A 13,708-nucleotide genomic window follows, 5' to 3' on the forward strand; every position below is an offset into this window, starting at 1 on the left:
ACTTTCATGATTCGTTAGGTTAGGGGAAGATCTTTGCCATAGTCAAAGATGCAAATATGAGGGGAAAAAAATTCACTGTTAGATAATCCTCTCAGCTGGATGAAAGGAAGAACCCCACAAAGAAAAGCCAGTGGGACTGGGGCTGTGACTCAGTGGCAGAGTTGTGCCTGGCAGATGCAAGGCCCTGGTTCAATCAATAGTACCGGAGGGAAAAGAGCAATGACCAGTCAGGGGGAAACTGATAAGATGAAGACGTTCCCCCCTTGATCTGTGAACATCCTTTACAGGCAAGGAAGGAAAGAAATGCTGGAGAGGAGATAAAAGACACGAAGAGCAATCCGTGAGATACGGAGGCTATCGAGATGCTTAACTTCGTAATCAAAGCGCTCCATTTTAAGATAGTAATGCTCTTTGCCTCCTGCTGCTCAGATAGGCGAAGATTCAGAGAGATACTGGTCTGTGGGGGAGCAGCCACCCACACAGCCCCAGAGCCCAGCAGTCCTCAGGGTGTGTTTTGTGACCCAGCAGTTCTACTGATGAATTTCTTCTGAGAAAAAAGTATATAAAGATTGTGAGCTTATCTAAATGCATTACCACTTTTATCCAACAGTAGTTTTGGTTTCTTTCACACCCAAAGAGATCCAATATGCCATAGTTAAACCATAATTGAGGGAAAATATCTATTAAAAATGATAGGAAAATGCAGTCTGTAAAAAATAAAAAAAATTTAAAAAATGATAGGAAGCCAGGCATGGTGGCACATGCATGTAATCCCAGCAGCTCGGGAGGCTGAGGCAGGAGGATTGAGAGTTCAAAGCCAGCCTCAGCAACTTAGTGAGGCCCTAAGCAACTCAGTGAGATGCTGCCTCTAAATAAAATATAAAAAATGGCTGAGGATGTGGCTCAGTGGTTAAGTGTCCTTGGGTTTAATCCCCAGTCCCCCTACTGCACCATCCCCAAAATGATTGGAAATGATACAAGGTATTTACTCTTGCGTTTTTAAAAAAGTTAAAAGGGCACTATGACTGCAGCTGGCACTGCAGAACAACGCTTTGCTGACACAGGACATCGGTGCCATTGCTCAGTCCAGCTTCCTGTGCTGATCAGAATTCCGTGGTGGGCCTGTGGGAGGTGCAGGTGCTGCTGGCAGCAGAACCCTGTGCAGCCGGGTTCCTCCAGCCAACCAAGCCCAGAACCCTCACTTGTTCCACACCGACCCTGTGGAGTATGTCCTAGGCCCTCCTGTACCAGCAGGAAGCTGGGCAGGGCTGGACAGGGCTGGACTGGCCAGTGCTAGCCACAGCCAGGAAGACAGGCCCAGAGAATGAAGTTACCCAACTTCCAAGGCCAGTGTCTGACTTTCTGCTGACTCTGCCGGAAAAGCCCAAAGGCAGCAGTTTCCCGGACCTTCCTCCTCTTGGCATGCAAACTTGTTCTCAGAGAGGGTGGCGGTGAGGACCAGGTAAGCATTAGTTTTGGGGCAGGAGGAAGAGAAGTTCCAGTTAGCAGCTAAGAGCACTCAGTAAACGCTGGCTGTTCCGTACTATTCTACGTGTTCTTATTAACTCTTTTTATCCAATATTCCTGTGGGTATAGGTATTGTCTCCATTTCATAGAAGAGAAAACAGAAGTCAGTAACGCACTTCGTATCACCCAGCTGTTGGTGGCCTGGCTTGGAATCCATACGCTTGACCTGACCCTGAAGATGAAAAAGATCAGGTAGGCAAGGAGCCAGCAGCGGGGCAGGGACCCTGGGTAGCACCAGGGCCACTGCCTGACTTGAGCCCTGGCGCTCCCTGTGCCCACGGGCCTCTTCAGGGTCCCCCACCAGATTCTTCTCCCTGTGCCCAGATTGAACCCTCCCCCCACCCACTTCCCCTTTCCAGGTTGAATCTACATGTCAGTCAAGAGGTCTTCGCTGTAAAGTGAGATGAAGGCCCTAGTTATGCACAGGAAGTGGGGCGGGAGCATAGTCAGCATGGTGCTGACTACCTGGGGGCCATGTCCAGGTGGCAGGGCTAACAGGCTGCTGTTCAGCTGTGGGCTAGTCCTGGGAGGCCACGGGAGGGGGAAGAGAGGCCAGTGGTCAGCAACGTAGCCTGGCATCCCTCAGTGCCAGGCTGGTAGACACAGTGGGGTAGTGAAGCGTTTGCCCCAGGAGCTCTGGCATGGCCTTACCCCAGGGGGGCAGCCACACCGGGGCCGAGGACGCCCCACTCAGAACCCCTGTGCTGAGAGCCCTTGACCAGTCCTTGTGGCCACAGTTCCTGCCTGGCTTTCCAGCCCCAGATCTGCCATTTTGACTTCCCCACCTTTAGCTCCTCCTGTACCTTTGCTTGTGCTGGTCCCTCTGAATGCCACCTTTCCTCGCAGAGAGGCAAAGCCCCCCAAATTCAGCCCGGGGAGAAGTATATACTAGGTGTTGTCACGAGCTGGTGAACCATGGGGACACTAAGAACCACGTCATTAGTTTCACAGTTGTGTGAACATGACCAGGGTATGGCACACACCTAGACAGGGCAGGTCAACTACTGCACGTGGCCTCAGTACTCTTGAGAGCCTAGCAAACAGGAGGCACAAGGCTGCTGTGGCATAGCATGTGTGGTGTACAGTACACCCTTCCACAGGCAGAAGGCACAGACTCTGAAACAGTGGTAAAAGTGTAGTAAATATGTAAGCCAGTAACGGCCGTTTGGGTGTGGTACGTGATAATTATGCATGGTACTTTCTCGCACTGCAGAAGGTTTACACCAACCTCACTGAAAACCCATGAGTAACCTGTCGCATCAAGCTGTGACATTACCATAGCCGCATCACTGATGAGAATTTCAGTTCTGGGGTCTTATGGGACCCCATCAATATGTGGTCTGTTGTTGACTGAAACATTACGGAGTGCATGGCTTTCTGAATTGTGACCTGTCACAGAGCTGACACTAAGAACAGATTTCTCAGATGATAGTTCTGTTCTAGGTGTCCCGAGTCACTTCACACCAGCGTTTGGTAGGTTTGAAACAATGGTTTATTGGGCCTGTTCACTGGTGCCTCTCAGATGCCTCAGGCCCACAAACACACCAGCCCCCAGGACGAGGACAACAGCCAGCAGCAGAGAAGGACCCAGAGGAGTGGCCTGGGGTTGGAGTTCCTGCTGGAGCCTGCTAGAGAGAAGGGATGGAAGGAACACAGGGCTGGGCCCGCCCGCCAACACTCTTGCACACTGACCTTCCTTGACCTTGGCCTTCCCACACCTCTGCTACCACCACTGAAGCTGCCTTTCACAGATAAGGGACCAGGGCCAACTCTGTTTCCTCATGAGTGTAGTTACACCATGTCCTGCCTTCTCTGGGCCAGAGCTTCCCCGTTTGGTCAGCATTTTTAGGGGGTCTAAGGCCTGAGGACCCACCATAAGCCCTGGTACTTGTGGGCCCCCATCCATAAGAGTCCTGGAAGCCAACTGGTCCTGGAGAGCTTACGATGTCCAGGGGCCTGGCAGTGCCGTTGAAGTGACCCGGTGATCTTCGCTGTCCTGCCCAGGGAGAGAGCCGTACCTTGGGTTGGTCTCTAGCTCCTGGTGGCCCAGGAGCCAGGCAGGGCCCTGGGGAAGGACTGAAGAACTGTCCCCTCCCCTGGACTCACGTGCAGTCCCAGAAGCACATGCTGGGGAGCACGGCTCCAGCCTCGAGGGGAAGCAGGCAGAGGCGCTGCAGAAGAAGTAGACCTGGCGGGAGGAGAGAGATGGCCAGGCATTGGCGCCGTTGGGCAGGAAGCGCCGGGGCAGGGGTGTGGAGCCAAGGCTATGCTGCTGCCCGCCAGGCAGAGAAACCTGGGGGTGTTGACTGCTGCCCCCTGCAAATGGGGTTGCTTCCCCAACTAGAGTCCAGGCCTCTCCCAGGTCCACTGCTCTCTGGTGGAGCCCAGCCCTCTGCCTGCTTCACCAGCCCTGCCTCTGGCTGCGGAATGGCTGTAGGGCTGGATGGTTCCCTTCCCGAGAAGGGACCGAGGTGGGGCTTGACCACAGCTGGAGAACGTGTGCTACCAGCCTGTCTACCTAACCCCAGAGACCTGGGGACAGGGATGACAGATTACCACTGCTTCCAGAAACGGGCAGGGGAAACTCCCCAGAGGAGTGGATGCAGGGAGTCACCTGGCCTGGCTCCCAGCAGGCCCCACGTGGGTGCCCCTCATCTAGCACGGGAGCATCTCTTGGCTGGGAAGCAGGCTGGCGAGGCGGGAAGGCAGGCTCGCCAAGCGGTGCCTTCCAGCGCAATTCATCTACATCTGATGCAGTAACAGGCAGCATCTAAAGCAAGCTGTGTGCGTTCGGTGACAGATGTGTGTGCCCTAGCCTGTTGCTCATGGTGCCGTTTCTGTATTGCACAGCAAACTAAACACTCTACATTTATCCACTTTCACCTTCTGGAGAAGTTGCCAAGTTATAAAAAAATTCAAGAGTATGGACAACATATTGTTTCTGGGCCATGATAGGAGGCCCACTGCAGCCAAGCGGAGCATGTCCCCTCCTCCTCTGGAGCTGGTCATCAGTGGCTTCTGCATTGACCTAAGGCCAGAACCCTGCGCCCACTGCTGTCTGCCACACTTGGTAAGAGCCAACTGCCATCCTGGGACAGGATGAAGGGCACCCGCTCACAGGGTGCTGGGGGCGTTTGGAGACCAGCTTATTCCCACTCAGATGAGGAACGCGGGTCCTTCTTACCAGGCCCCTGAGGGCTCTCTGGGAGCTGAAGTCCAGGAGGGCAAAGGTGGCGACCGTGAAGCGCTGGTAGTGAGACTGGAAGGGCAGGTCTGCCCTGTCCAGGGCTACCATCTGGGTTCTGTAGCTGTCACCCTCGAAAGGACACCTGGAAAGGAGAGAAGCCAGGAGGGCCTCCAGGAGGCGCAGCAAGCTGGGAGGGAGCTCCGTGGGGCACTCGGTCACCTGCCGTCACTCACCCGTCCGACAGGAGGGGCCACTGGGGCTGCTGGAAGGGGTTGGGGCCGGGAGTGGCCCAGCACTGGTGCAGCACCAGGACTAGCCTGGGGTCTGTCCTCCGCAAGAGCCGGACCTCCACGTGGACTGGCTCCCGGAGCAGCCTCACCAGCGGGTAGTCGTCCTGCCCGTGGTAGGAGCGGAAGGTCTCGTCTGCGGGGAGGGGGCTGTGAGCGCGCGCCAGCCCGGCTCCAGGACACGCAGCCGGGAGGGAAAGTCGCCGGGGATACCGTACCCTTGGCAATTCGCAGCTCCAGCCGCAGGGGGCCAGACTGAGCCACGGGGGCAGGCGAGGCGGGTGGGAAGATGGACGCCTGGAGGGGCAGGAAGTCACCAGCATCGAAGAGACAGCGGACGTGAAGCCTGAAGTTCACGTGCAAGAAGGTGGGGGAGAAGACCAGTCAGAACACGTGAACGAGGCGGCAACACTATGGTCGCAACACAGGGCCCTCCGGCCGAGGGGATGACGCTCCGAGCAGGCACCAGGGCTAGGTGCAGCGCTGGCCAGGGGGCCGAGGAAGCACGCCCCTGCCCAGGTGGTCCCCCTGGGACAGCTGGCGCTCGTTGTGCCAGGCCCTGCTCTAGGACAGGATCAAGACAAAGGCCCTCTGGGGCCGGCACCGTGGGCCTGCCCCGCTCGGGCATTCGAGGCCTCTGGATCTTGACCGCTGAGCCTGTGGGTACACCTGGGCTCACATCTCCTTGGCAACAGTGGTTTATCCTAAGCCCCAGTTTCCTCCCTCCGAGGCTCTGGTGAGCACTGAGGCCATGAGACTTCGGTGAGTGTCTTGCTTGTCCCTGCAGCTGCAGCTGGCCTGCCATGGTGCCCAGGGCCCACCTGCGTGGTGGCCTGCACCTGCACCAGTGAGGTGCTGGGTAGCCGTGGCGACCCTACCCTGCTCTGAAGGCCTCTTGCCCTCTCTGGCCTCGGGTCTTAGTGGCCCCCCTGCTTAGTCCTGACGGGTGACGGCCGTTTTCCCTCGGGAATTCCTGATCGCTGTGCTGAATTCTGACCCAAGTCCAGTGTTCCCCTGCATGACAGGAGCTTACCTCCCCACCTCCTGGGCCACACGCACTCTGCTTAAAGCAAAAGACACTCGGATCCCGACACCAGTTTCTTCCCCAACCCTCGTGGCAGGTGCCGTGGGGAGAGAAGGATACCTGGCATCCGCTGGGTGCCAAGCACAGAATTTCTACAACCCGTAGTTGGTGATCAGCTCTCTCCAGTAGGAGACGGGCTGGGGTTGGGCGTATGGCCCTGGGTCACACAGTAGCAGGTTCACAGCCAGGCACGACCCCCACTGGCATTCCGGAACCTGAGGTCAGGCCACCTCAGCCAGCACGTCCAGGAGGCCCCTTTCGCCCAGGCTGTTCCTCCATTTCCTTCCTCTACCACTTCGGTAGAGAACGTGAACTGGAGGTATCTTCTGCCCCATCTGCGGCTTCTTAACTGGAGATCGGCAGGTGGAAACAGCCTCAGCCCCTTCCTGGGGCCCAGCAGGGGACACCTTCAGCCACTCCGAGCTTAGTTCTTGGAGGGGTAAAAGCAGACTCTGAAGAGCTGCTCTTGGCTTCTGTCCCATTGGTCAGACACAGAGAGGCACTTGATGCCCTATCAGCCCTGGGAAAGGGACATCCCCAGCCTGGCGGGACAGGCTGGAGGAGGTAAGCTGCGCATCTAAAGTCACGGCTGAGGTAGCGGCAGAGCCTGGATGTGACCCAGCTGGTCCCGAAGCCTGCCCTGGGCTTGCCTCGGCTCCCTCCCGCCCACGCCCGGCCCGTTCAGGGAGGACTCCCCCTCACCGGAAAGTGCCGTCCCGAGTGATGGAACCCTGGGGTCCCTTTTGGACTTGGAGGTCCGACGCCAGCTGGTTCTCGTAGATGAGTTGACTGCCGACTGTCTGAGGGGGAGACGGCGAGTGAGGCCCTCCCAGGGCGGGGTCGCCCCCCGCGCCCGCCCTCCTACCTGGACCGTGGTGCCGCAGTGCGTGAGAGGAACACGGAAGACCACAAAAGCGCTCGTCTTCTGGGTCGGGGGGCAGTGGGTGGGGGCATAAGCCAGGTGGATGTTGGCCAGCGTGATCCTGCGTGCCAAGGCCATTTCTTGGGACATGACCAGGATGAAGTAGCCGCTTCTGAAACACTGGACGGTGGCTGGGACAGAGACCCGAGAGGCCGATCAGGGCCTTGGGACTAGTACCCATCCAGCTCAGAGGTGGGGCCGAGACAGTCTGCTCCGGCACTGGCCTGGGAGCCAGGCAGTGGGACCCCGATTGTCCCCATTTAGGCCAGGGTTGGCCCCAGTCAATCTTCCAGAGACCAATTTCTCATCCATGGAACAAAAGAGTGGAAGGGCACCCTGAAGTAAGATGGAAGGATTTGTCATCCCAGCCAGGATGTTTTAGACCTGAAGGTCGGGGTGCCTTTTGGGGACAGCCGTTAGGAGGCAAGCAGGGTGTGTTGTCCCCATCTAAAGGTCTCTGCCATTCGCTCCAGAAGCTGGGATCCGAGGGGCGGATGGGAGACTGCAGCAGGGGCACCTCTCCTGCCGCATCAGGGTCCCGGGGACCAGGACGGCGCTGGGTGTGGGAGGTTGTACCTGTGTTGCCATAGTAACAGGGCACGTCTCTGCTGTCATCGTAGCAGCAGCCGGCCTGCCGACAGGCTTCCTTGGAGTCGTTTCTCACCACGCAGGGGATGTGCCCAGAGACCACCTGGCACTGCTCCTGGGGCAGATGGGCACCTAGGGTTGGGGACAGTGAAGAGAGACAGCTCCTTGGTGCCCAGTCAAAGCCATCAGGCCTCCCACAGTCCAGAGGGCTCGATGGCCTACGCACCGACGGACTCAGGCTGGTCCACCTCCCAGGGTCCCACGGTGCCCCACTGGGGCCGGGTCAGGGCGGGGCGGGAGGGTCCCAGTCCCAGGGACAGCGGAGCAGGAGTCGGAAGGAAGAAGCTGTGTTCTGGGTAGGATGGGCTGGGAGGGATGTGGCTGGGGGTGGGGCGGAGGGGAAGCAACTGAGGGGAGGAAGGCCAGGAGGTGGCAGGTGGCACCAGGCTGGCGTCTGGAGTCCCGGTGTGGTCAGGTTTGGGACAGATCAGAGTGGCCTCTTGTGCCACATCCACATGACCATCCTGCAGTACAGCTTCTACGAACACCCTCAGGTGGAACCGCCCGTCCTGCAGGTGAGAGGGCCAGAGCAGCTGGGCCAGAGCAGGGAGCCGGGTCTGATGCTGGTCCCGGGAAGGCCTGCTCCCAGGATTTGATCTCCCCACCCACCTGCACACCCAGGACTCCCTGACCCAGCCTGCTCTGGTCTTCCCTGGTCCAGGAGAGGCAGGGTCCTTAGGACAGACTTGGTGCCACAGAGCAGCCAGCCGTCCCTACCTTCTGCAGCACGTGGCAGCCTTGGTAATCAGCGGAGAAGACGGCCAGCTCCCGGGGCTCGGCGGTGACCCAGTGGTAGCAGATGGAGCAGTTGTTCACTTCAAACCGGTTCCCAAATTCATCTGGGATGGGGAGGAAGGAAAGAGGAAGGGAGGGTTTCAGGGTGCTAGAGGGCGGCCGCTGGGGTCTGCGGAGGAGGCTTCCTGCCAACACAGCAGGCCGGTGACCCAGAAACTCCGCCTCGAGTCTTGGCTCCACATCTGTAAGGGCACAAGAAGCCACAAGGGCTTTCTAGCTGGGTTCCCTGGCCCGGCACCCGGCAGCAGCATGAAGACATGGTGCAGAGAGGATCCAGGGTCTCCGGTGGCGGCCCGAGAACTTCTCACCGTGTCTTTTAAGCTCAGTTATCCACATTCCGTGGACAAAGTGGCTGAGGGTGAATGTGAACTTTCTCAGGCACATTCTCTGGGGGCAGGATGAGGATTCCAATGCTGGGTTTTTGTAGGAAGGGGGGAGCCCGTCTGCCAGGTTAAATGGCTGCTGCTGTCACCCGGTGACACCTGCAATGCGTTCACCCACCTTGATAGCCCAGAACAGCAGGGGCACCTTCCGGAGGGGGGTGCCCCCAGCATTCTCGTTCAGTGCACAAAAGACCGAGTTCTTCCTTCTCGCCTTGCAGAGGTGGCTCAGAGGTCTGCCAGGTGCCCAAGAGCACACAGCCTAGAAGCTGTGGCAAGTGGCAGCCTCTAAGGACAAAGGTGGCCCACCTGGGAGAGTGCCCACTTGGCCTCCAGGGCTGTTGGAAAAATTCCCAGAAGCAGATGCAAATCTCCATTCTGAGACTGCACCTTTGGCTCCACTCTCGGCTGCACACAGACTGATATGTGGACCAGCAGCCCGATCAACTGGCTGTGGTAGAAATGCAGAGCCCGGAGCTGCCCAGGCCCTTCTTGTTGAGGCTGCCTCTCAGCGAGGTGCCAGGTGATCCCTGGGTGCAGTGACGTGGGAGAGGCTGCTGGTGACCAGGGGCATTGAGCTGTGCGACCCTCCTCCCTGGCCCGTCTTTATGTGTGTGGGGGCTGGTTACCGCCCCCCGGGAGGGAGGCTTCTACTCTTCTTGCCTGGGTTCCAGGGGAAGGGTCCCCCTAGCAGCAGCCTGGGCCTGGGGGGCAGGACCAGGGTTCACCCAGCACTCACCCAGCACCTTGAAGCGGATTGTCTGGCCCGGCCTGGGGACCACCAGCAGCTGCATGCCCCGGGTCCCACAGTCATAGCTGTGCTGGAGGCCTGGGAAGCCGGGCGTGGGGAACCGCTGCCCACCCAGCCCCAGGCTGGCTGCCGCCAACAGTGGCAAGATGACGTGGAAACGCCAGGCCATGCTGGGAGCTCCCGCAGCCAGGTGCACCACAGAGGACCCCTCCCACAGCCCCGACCACTTTGCCACCGGAGCAGGGGGAGGCCTTTATGAGGGAGGCCGCAAGTGGCAGCCTCTAAGGACAAAGGGGGCCCACCTGGGGGAGAGCCCACCTGGCCTCCAGGGGCGGTGGAGAAATTCCTGCCCCAAAGCAGGGGCGGGTACCCTCCCAGCCTGGGCCCCCAGGGGCTGCTGGGAAAGCGGTCCTTGACCAGGCTCCCTGGCTTTCAGCCTTGCGGCAGGGCAGCTGGGGCCGATGCTGCTCAGTGAAGTGACTGGGCTGGAGGAGGGAGCTTTCTAGCAAAGATGGCTAAGGGTCAGCATCTGTGGCTGGGAGGGGCCCTGAGGACCTGGGGTCCACTGCCTGCCTGGCTCCCAAGCCCCTCCCCATCTCCTTCCGGTCCCACAGCTCCCCAGGGCCTCCTGCCTGCCCCGGGACCTCAGGACTGAGGAGAACAGAAGTCCCATCACTTTCCTCCCAGCCCTCAGCTAGACCCACAGGGAGAGGGCCCGCCCCAGGAGCTCGCCGCTGATAGGGCCACAGGTGCCATCTCTCCGAGAAGCTCCTCACAGCCTGTCCAGGATTAAGCCAGTTAATGGGTGGCCATTTCCGATGAGGACACCAGTGGAAGATTCTGCCCTCAGCCTCTGTCATGGTCACACTGGAAGCCACCTTCAGGCTATGTGTATAAGATACAGACGAAAAATGAGTGGATTTTGTGTTTCCTCTTGTGTTCCCTCCCCGAGCTAGCGGAATATGAATGTACACATATTCCAAGATCCACAAACAAAAAGTCCAAAAATTGAAACACTCCGGTTCCGAGTATTTGGGATAAGTCTACTAGACCTGCACTAATGTAAAATTAGTAAATAATGATGGATCCACAGACTGTATTAATTGTGACAAATGTACTGAAATCAGGTAAGATGCTAATTACAGGAGAACTGGGTGGGGGGTCTATGGGAGCGCTCTGCACTGTCTTTTCTGTTTTTCTGTTAATCTAAAACAGTTCTAAGAAATAGTCTATTAACAACCACCACAGGAACGGCCCGTGTTAGAGCTCACTACGCGCTCAGTCCACCAGGCTCAGTCCTAGGGCCTTGCGGGTGCTGGCTCATTACAAGGCCCCGCTCCTTGGAGGAACTTCCAGGGTACTAACTGATGTAGCTGAGCCCAGGGCCCAGCAGAGTCTGAGCTCAGCAAACGCTAGCAACTGTGAGTCACTGGAATTTACAGCAGCTGGAGGAGCCTGTGGCTCATGCCCTACAGCCTGGTTCCCCGCCCCTACCTGTGATCTGGGCTGTGTCAAGGTTTCTGAGCTTTGGGAGTCCCTTCTGATAATTGCAGATGGTAACGCCTACCTTGCAGGGTGGATGAGAAGCCACAATGGTGTGCCAACTTATGTGTCAATCAGTCACTGTTTGGCAATGATGAGCCCAGCTGGGGAGAGCTTGGTGGGTGTCTCTGAGAGCAAAGTTAGGAGAGGTGCCAACCCACCAACCTGGGGGGAGGGGGTGGGAGAGGGTCATGGAAGTGTGTTTGGAGGAAGGGCCCTGAGCAGGGGCGGGGTGCCAGCGGGCTCCTGGTGGGGGGGTGTTGGAGTGAGGCAGAGGGAGTTTGGGGCCAGCGGCAGACAGAGGTCTAGAAGAGAGGGCTTCAAAGGGGGGCTTGCTGGAGGGAGCTGGGGGGAGGGGAGGAGTGGAGGTCCAGGGGCTTTTCTGGAAGGATAGTGTGGAGGTTTAGACTTTTTATGTTGAACTTTCTACTTTTCAAACATAGAAAAGAGAAGGATTTTTCACAGAAGCCTCTCCCAGATTCCTTGGACGCTAGCTTTTCCCATTTGGTCTAACTTCCTCTTTCTTCCGGCATGTGCATGCACACGCCCACTTTCTTTCATACCATCTGAGCGTTGGTTGCAAAAGTGATGGTTTCCCTTTTACCCTTAATTACTTCAGTGTAGGTTTCCTAAAAATAAAACAAACAAACAAACAAACAAACAAAAAATCGAGTAACTACTGTAACACAGTCACAACCAGGAAATCAGCAGGGGCATAAACTCAATTGTCTAACTTACAAATCCTGCTCAACCTTCAGCAGGTATTCTGGCAGGGACTTTTACAGCCCAGAAGTTTTCTCTTAGTCTGGGATCCGATCCTGGCTCGGGGGTCTCTTCTGCCGCCTCTGATCTGGGGCACCCCCCGCCCCCGGGGTCTGCCTTTGTCTTTCTCGCCTGGACATTTTTGACCAGTTACTTTGTGGAATGGCTCTCTGGGTCTGTCCGGTGTTTCCCCTGAGGAGGTCCAGGTTATGCATTTTTGGCAGTGTCTCGGCCGGCGAGGACTCTGCAGCAGAACCCCGCAGCCTGGCAGCTTAACCAGCAGGTAGATATTTTCTCATGGTTCTGGAGGCTGCCAGTCCAAGGTCAAAGACCTTGGTGTCACCAGGTGTCTTCTTTTAAGGACACCAGTCAGATTAGGGCTCACCCCATGACTCATTTCGACCACCTCTTTAAAGGCCCTCTCTCCAAATAGAGTCGCATTCTGAGGGACTGGGGATTAGAGCTTCAGCATAAGAATTTGGGGGACACGATACAGTCCTCGATGGGCAGAACACCCCAAAGCAAGGTTGTGTCCTCCTCAGAGTGTCCTGCAGGAGGGACGTCACACCGATGCGTGCTGTGCCCGTGGATGAAACTCTGGCCACAGGTTAAGGCAGCGGGTGCCCAGGCTCTCTGCGGCAAAGTCTTGATGCCGCTCTGTAATTTACGAGTGTCCCATGGGGAGACATCTTGGAGCGTGTGGTTCTCCTGCTCCTCCTTGAACGATCACTGGCCAGTGTGCTGGTTGCCGAGTGGCATCTCTGACCCCATCACTTCCGTACCAATGTGCCGTGGAGGGAGCACCCCCACCGGGGGTCAGGGGCAGAGAGAGCCTGACCGGAGGAGCCGAGGGGCCTGCGTTCAGGCTGTGTCCCCTGCTTATGAGCGGAGTGGCCTGGGAGGTCACCTACCTGCTCTTTTCCTCTATTGGAAGATGCGGAAGAGAGTTGTGGTGGGACTAGGTAATGAGGGGCGTCTCCGAACCGACCTTGGACCCATGGGACCGAGTGTCTCCTAAGGGCCTGGCAATGGGCACTGGCTCATGGCCCCGGGCAGAGGATGCTGCTGAAACAACGGAGCCGACCGACCGTGGACTGAACCTCTGAAACCAGGAGCCAAAATAAACCTTCCCTTCTCACACGTTGACTTTCTCAGGCATTCGGTCATAAAGGATGGAAAGCTGGCCTCCTCAGAGGCCTTTGAGAAAATGGCAGCACACCGTCCGGAGAGAGGACTGAACCCTGGGTTTCCTCCGTGGACTTGGACGCCAGAGCTCCTGGGCCCGCGAGGGACCCCAGCTCCTCCACTCACCTGCCAGGGACCTTGAAGGCTCACCTGCTCTGTGACATGCTTTCCTTGGGGCTAATGGCAGTAGCCAACTTAAGGTTGCCGACTTTCCTCCCTGGGACACGTGCTAAATCTCAGTTGGCTCATTTCTCTTTCCTTTCAAACCTCATTCTTTTAATTTTTAAAAGCTGGACTTCAGTCTCTTAATCTGAAAAGAATAAGATCAACCTAAGGACGATGCCGGGAGGTTTTCGTGTCAGTGCTTACCCTGTACCCTCCCGGCCCCACCCAGGGACAAAGCGAGGGCACCAGGGGAGGCTGGGGCCTCCCTGGACTGTGCACACAAAGCTAAGGGAGGCCCAGGCAGGGAACAGGCCACTTAGCTCAATGGCCCGCAGAGTGACCCAGGGGAGTCCCAGTTGTGCATCACGCAGACCTTGCCCACTGCAGAGATGCTTCCAGAAGCCTGGGGAAGCAAATTTAACAGAAAGGCAGCCCTGCTTCCCCTGCAGGCTACAAAGAACTCTGGAGACGTG

The 13,708-nt window shown here is 57.5% G+C and overlaps 1 protein-coding gene across 3 annotated transcripts; it reads right to left on the reverse strand.

Annotated features, from left to right (window-relative positions):
* Positions 1 to 3,010: 3,010 nt before the first annotated feature.
* On the reverse strand, positions 3,011 to 10,149 carry Zp1 (zona pellucida glycoprotein 1). 3 transcript variants are annotated; one of them, XM_047518180.1, is made up of 12 exons: positions 9,570 to 10,149; positions 8,373 to 8,494; positions 7,822 to 8,164; positions 7,584 to 7,727; positions 6,951 to 7,138; positions 6,788 to 6,885; positions 5,220 to 5,347; positions 4,948 to 5,137; positions 4,712 to 4,856; positions 3,634 to 3,715; positions 3,401 to 3,523; positions 3,011 to 3,152 (listed from the first exon to the last, which is right to left on the reverse strand). In XM_047518180.1, the coding sequence occupies exons 1-12, from the start codon at positions 9,748 to 9,750 to the stop codon at positions 3,055 to 3,057; spliced, it is 1,842 nt and encodes a 613-aa protein (XP_047374136.1). In that variant the 5' UTR covers positions 9,751 to 10,149; the 3' UTR covers positions 3,011 to 3,054. The 3 variants fall into 3 exon arrangements, with proteins under 3 accessions (XP_047374136.1, XP_047374135.1, XP_047374137.1); XM_047518179.1 differs by having other exon boundaries at positions 3,011 to 3,155; XM_047518181.1 differs by lacking the exon at positions 9,570 to 10,149 and adding an exon at positions 8,759 to 8,929 and having other exon boundaries at positions 3,011 to 3,155.
* Between the last annotated feature and the right edge of the window lie 3,559 nt (positions 10,150 to 13,708).

The sequence above is a fragment of the Sciurus carolinensis genome, chromosome 11 (genome assembly GCF_902686445.1).
Source record: "Sciurus carolinensis chromosome 11, mSciCar1.2, whole genome shotgun sequence".
Classification (NCBI taxonomy): domain Eukaryota; kingdom Metazoa; phylum Chordata; class Mammalia; order Rodentia; family Sciuridae; genus Sciurus; species Sciurus carolinensis.